At 35.3% G+C, this 5,025-nt stretch overlaps 1 protein-coding gene across 2 annotated transcripts; it reads right to left on the reverse strand.

Moving 5' to 3' along the window:
- Nucleotides 1-332: 332 nt before the first annotated feature.
- LOC113768029 (phosphatidylinositol transfer protein CSR1) lies at nt 333-4,723 on the reverse strand. 2 transcript variants are annotated; one of them, XM_027312248.1, is made up of 6 exons: nt 4,418-4,723; nt 3,832-3,984; nt 3,155-3,301; nt 1,948-2,100; nt 1,442-1,564; nt 333-694 (listed from the first exon to the last, which is right to left on the reverse strand). In XM_027312248.1, exons 1-6 carry the CDS (start codon nt 4,559-4,561, stop codon nt 644-646), a joined length of 771 nt encoding a protein of 256 aa, XP_027168049.1. In that variant the 5' UTR covers nt 4,562-4,723; the 3' UTR covers nt 333-643. The 2 variants fall into 2 exon arrangements, with proteins under 2 accessions (XP_027168049.1, XP_027168048.1); XM_027312247.1 differs by having other exon boundaries at nt 333-713.
- Between the last annotated feature and the right edge of the window lie 302 nt (nt 4,724-5,025).

Raw genomic sequence — 5,025 nt, forward strand, 5'->3', positions numbered from 1 at the left:
TTGAACTCTACTTATTTGCACCATTAAGTATGAGGAAGCGTGGAAGGGTTAAAAAAAGTTTATTAAAAATTTTACCAATTTAAAGCAAATAATGCTAATTATAGAGGGGAGGTGGATGAGTTGGATGAGACTGAGAAGAGATGGATGAGTTAGTGATTCGGATTCAAAACCTCCAATTTACACGAAAATAAAAAAAAAATTAATTATAGAAAAAGCTAGGCAACTAAAACTAGATATATAGCAAAACAAAAACACACACACACACAAATAGATACTCCATGAGCCCAACTAGTTTCAAAAGATAATAACAATTAAGCACAATAAAAGAGATGTAAAGGACTCACATCAAAGGTAATTAAGTATTACGCCTCAGTACAAAATTGTACAAATTGTTTGCGATGAATTACAACTTCTTATTATAAAATAACACGGTTCACGAACCGTAGTACCGTCCTTGCAACATTCTGTAACTTAAATACATGCTATCACTGAAAATGATTGACTCAGATCATTCTTCTATGGCACGTAATGAATGCTACCACTATTACTCTGTCACATAGACCTCTAAGACGAAGAGCTTTCAACCATCTTCACCATATTTAGAAGATCTCAGCCCCTGGTCTGCAAAATGCTCATCGTTTCCTTAAGTTGGCTGGAACTGTTTCATCGGTAAAGTACTCATCTCTGGCCACCTCTGCTGAGCAAAATCTCACCTTCAAAACATAATTGATTACTTGGAACTCAGAGTATGTTAAAATGGAAGGATCATTGAGTTTCTTTTTTTTTGACTTTTTATAACAAGAGATTACTTGAAATTAAAGAGTGGTTTATGAAAAGACCATTGGTTCACCGATTGTTCTATTCTACACATTCATGACACATCACTGGCAAAAATAGTGCAGCAATATGAATGAGAAAACTGCTACTCAGATAAGGTGAAAATTGAATTGCACTGCACGTAAGGAGCTAGCAGATGGATGCATCTGAAATGCACTATTGCAGTATCTTAGGCTTTCAGCCTGACTTAAGTTGCATTATGTGTAAACAGGTATCGAGTGGAAGCATCTGAAAGGCAATGCTGCAGGACCATAGGCTTGTATACTCACTTTAGGTTGGTTAGCCACAATTTTCGTCTGGAAGTCAACGATGGTTAGTCATCATATATACAGTAGATTTCAAGTGTAGATGGATCCTAAATGTGCTGAAAGAGGTGGCCGAGTATGTTATAATCTTAATCTACAACTGTAGTTAGCTATTAACATAGTAATAAAATTCAGGAGCATGTTCAGAAAAAAGTGAGTTTTTTAGTGACATGCATACTGATTCAGATCTACAGTTTCAATTATGGAAGCAGCAAATTCATGGTGCTAAAAGATTATTCATACCAAAAGCAAAATAATTTTGTAAACTCAAATTTTTTAAGTAGCCAAAACTTGCTTACCAAAGAAGCATATGATTTCAACATGGGCTTGGCCAGCTGCCAAATCGGCTGAAATATGAAAGGAGCATCAATGAAGAGGACTTCGCTTAGCCTCCTTGGATAGTAGTAGTAGAATACATCAAACTGCCCAAACCAGCATATTCATTAGCAAATAAAACTGGTTCAAATGACAAAAGGTGTTGACTACAAATCAAAGGAGAAATGAAATTTAACAGAGCTGTTGTGAACATAGAAAAGCATTGGATGAATGAACTAATTTTTGGATCATGAAAGCACCGACATAACACAAATGGTTAAATAACATAAAGAAATGAGGGGAAAGAAAATATCAAGCAAAAAGAGAGAAAATATGGAACAAGAAATTGTCAAAATAATGGGCTAACTCCATGAACCTCAAATTATGATCCTGAAAAATAGAGAGCTTCGTCTATTGTTCAACCTCATTGTAACTCATGCAATATACAGAGCAACAGAAGTTCGGTTGAAATGATAGTCTTTGAAATTACCAAAAATGTAAGAAACCTGAGATCTGCATTTTCTGTACCAAAACCTCGAAGATCAATTATTACAAGTATCTGTTCCTTCCCAGCTGGAAGCTTACTAAGTGCCTTCTCAACTAGGAAAACACATAATTTTTCATCTTCACGGAAATCGTGCTTCTGCACCGAAACATTACAACCCTCAATTAGAAAAGGCAAGAAAATAGCACCAGATACACAAGAAAAAAAAATTTATTTGGCAATCAAATAGCAGAAAGTGAAAAATAATCTGTAAATCTACCATAACTTAAGAATACAAGCAAAGATTTGAATGAAAGCAGCAGGGTAACCCAATTAGGAAAAAAAAAAAAGATTTTGGAGAATCAAGTGATCCATTTTTAAGCAGAAAATAGTCTGTAAATTTTGCCAAAAGTTAAGAACACAGCAAATCCTAACATCAAAGCAACAGAGCAATCCAATGAGGAAATACAGAGTTTGGTGACTTGACGGATCCATCTTTAAGCTTTAGTGAATCTGGATGTGGTTTTATGTATGTAACATACTTAACATACCATGTCCACCTCTCCCACCACTATTACAAAACTTAATTGAACAATGAGACTCCTCCCACTTGAAATTCAAAAATTACAAACCTAATACCGTCTAACTGACCAACATGAGTCAATTTTAATAGTTGATTGTATGTCCACTGAATGACGTTGTATAAGAAGACCTTTTGTAATATTAACTATTGAAGTGGATCAATGTTGGTCAATTAAGCAAAAGCTATCCAGCAGCAGAGAAGACTGCTTCATCCAAGTGATATTTTTCATTAGTACTATTCTGTGACTAGCTGATAATAAGTAGAGCACCTTATGCTTTTCTGCTTTTGATCAGGATCAACAAAACTACAAGCACCGTCAGTGTCATATTTTCTGCACACTAGTGGGTCTGGCATAATCTCATGTTATTTCATACATGATTATTTGATAATCTAAACAGCACATGCAAAGAATTTTCGACTGAAGCAGTATCATTTCAAAACAATATCATGTACAACTAATTCTCTTGCTCTCTCTTTCTTATTTGCTTTCATAAAAACTGTTGTTTTACTCACAAGCAAAGACCGAGAGCAAATAATTGCAGGATATGATTTGCTTTTTCCATGAATAGCAGTTTGGCAGCATCAACTGTTTAATCATAAAAAATCAGATAAATGAAGCATTAGACTTACCCCAGGGAAATGCTTGGATGCTTCTACTATTTGCACCGGTCTGCTGTTGACATCAAGATAGTCATGCACATAGGCTTTCCCACTTTCAGCTGCTGATCTTACTGATTCTTCTGAAAGTTCTGATACGCCAAATTCATGATACCATCTCTGGTAAGGTAGAAGGAATATTTGAAGGACATAATTCAACAACCATATGATAGACATTCCATTTTAAAGAATAGAGCAAGAATCATCCCGAGATACTAAACATGGCCTCTCAACAATGAAGCATCTCATGCAACACGAATCAGTAAAGCTATTCTCCATCTAGCATTCTATTTTTCAACAATTCAATTGCAGGGGTGTAAAATAGTTGAGCTCAAGAGGGAATGTCTATCATATGTTTTTCATTCATCTTACTCAAGTCAAGTAGGCTTGGGTTAACTCAAACTCAAGGCTTGAGTTGAGCTTTGAGTAAGCAAAAAAGTATTGACCTCAAGCTTGAGCTTGAGACTTAGGTCTCTGGTATTTTAGCTCAAGTTGAGCTCAGCAGTCTTCAACTCAGTTGCAACCCTATTTAGAGCTTTCAAAGTACTTCTAACCTTCATTGTGTAATGAAAATTCGCAGAGGAGAGTCAAAAACATGAGAACCACACCTTGTATAAAAATTATAAGCAGCATAGGGAATAGAGAATTACTATGGCTTTTGTCAATTTGGGCACTGCCTCTTCAACAGAAAACCTTCTGTCCTTCAAAAACCAAAGAATCAGCTCTTCATCATCTTTTCCATTTTTTCCAGCTGGAAGACTGCTACATTCTTTTTCAAGCTTCTCTTTAACTTCCACCACTAACTACAGCATTTCAAGTTGACCAGAAGCATGAGATTCATTGAAACATTATTGTTGGAATTACACATTACAGAACGAAGTCAAGTTACTTAAACTTTAGAAACCAAGAAGATTCAAATTTTTTATTATCAAGTCGAACTTGCTCAAGAGTAGTTAAACTGAAAATTAAAAGTTAACCTAATAAACAGATGCAAATAGCAGAAAAAGAAATTTTAACTTCGCAATTTTAGCAGGAAAATTAAAATAAAAAAAAAAGGGCCAGTACCCAGAAGTACCCAAAAAAACGCCACCCAAAAAATAATAAAAAACATTGACTGGCCTTCAGTAATTCATAGCAGATAAAGAAAAGGACCCATCACCCGAAAAGTTCCAATAAAGAAAAAAAAATGGAAAAAAAATGCATATAATTTTATATCCACAAGGGAAGTGAGTAGACCTTTTGGGCATCTTTTGGGGCCAGAGCACAGAGGCGAACGGCGAGAAGCTTACGAATTCCAATGGGTTTACTTGAAAAAAATGAGGAATTGAAATTCTTGAAATGTTTACCCAGTGGAGGCCGGAGTCCCAGTTGGAATGCCATTTGATGTATGATTGGGTGATGCTAAACTTAAGCAGGGACTCCCCTCATTCCATAAACAGCAGAGGGTTAACAAGATTAGGATACCGTTGCATTCGAGTGTGTGAAGGAGCTGTTTTTCAGAAAGTTTCGTGTACGTTTGGTGTTTCGTTTGGGCATGGTCTCTGTCACACACTTTACCGAACTCAACCAAGTGACCGTAAAATTTGTGGATTTGACTATTAATTTTTAGGATTAATTACATTTACCTCCCTTGAGTTTTAGCCAAATTACCTAATGGTCCTTGTAGTTTGGATAAATAACATATACCTCCCTTAGCAATAACTCTGTTAGCATCCTACTGTTAGCGATGGTCAAATGGCTAAATTATCCTCCATACAAATGCTTTAATAAAAAAACTTTTAAAAATGCAAAAAAAAAAAACATAAATAAAATACAATTCTTGTGCAACGGAGAAATTTAAAAAT

Source organism: Coffea eugenioides, chromosome 4 (genome assembly GCF_003713205.1).
Source record: "Coffea eugenioides isolate CCC68of chromosome 4, Ceug_1.0, whole genome shotgun sequence".
NCBI classification, from domain to species: domain Eukaryota; kingdom Viridiplantae; phylum Streptophyta; class Magnoliopsida; order Gentianales; family Rubiaceae; genus Coffea; species Coffea eugenioides.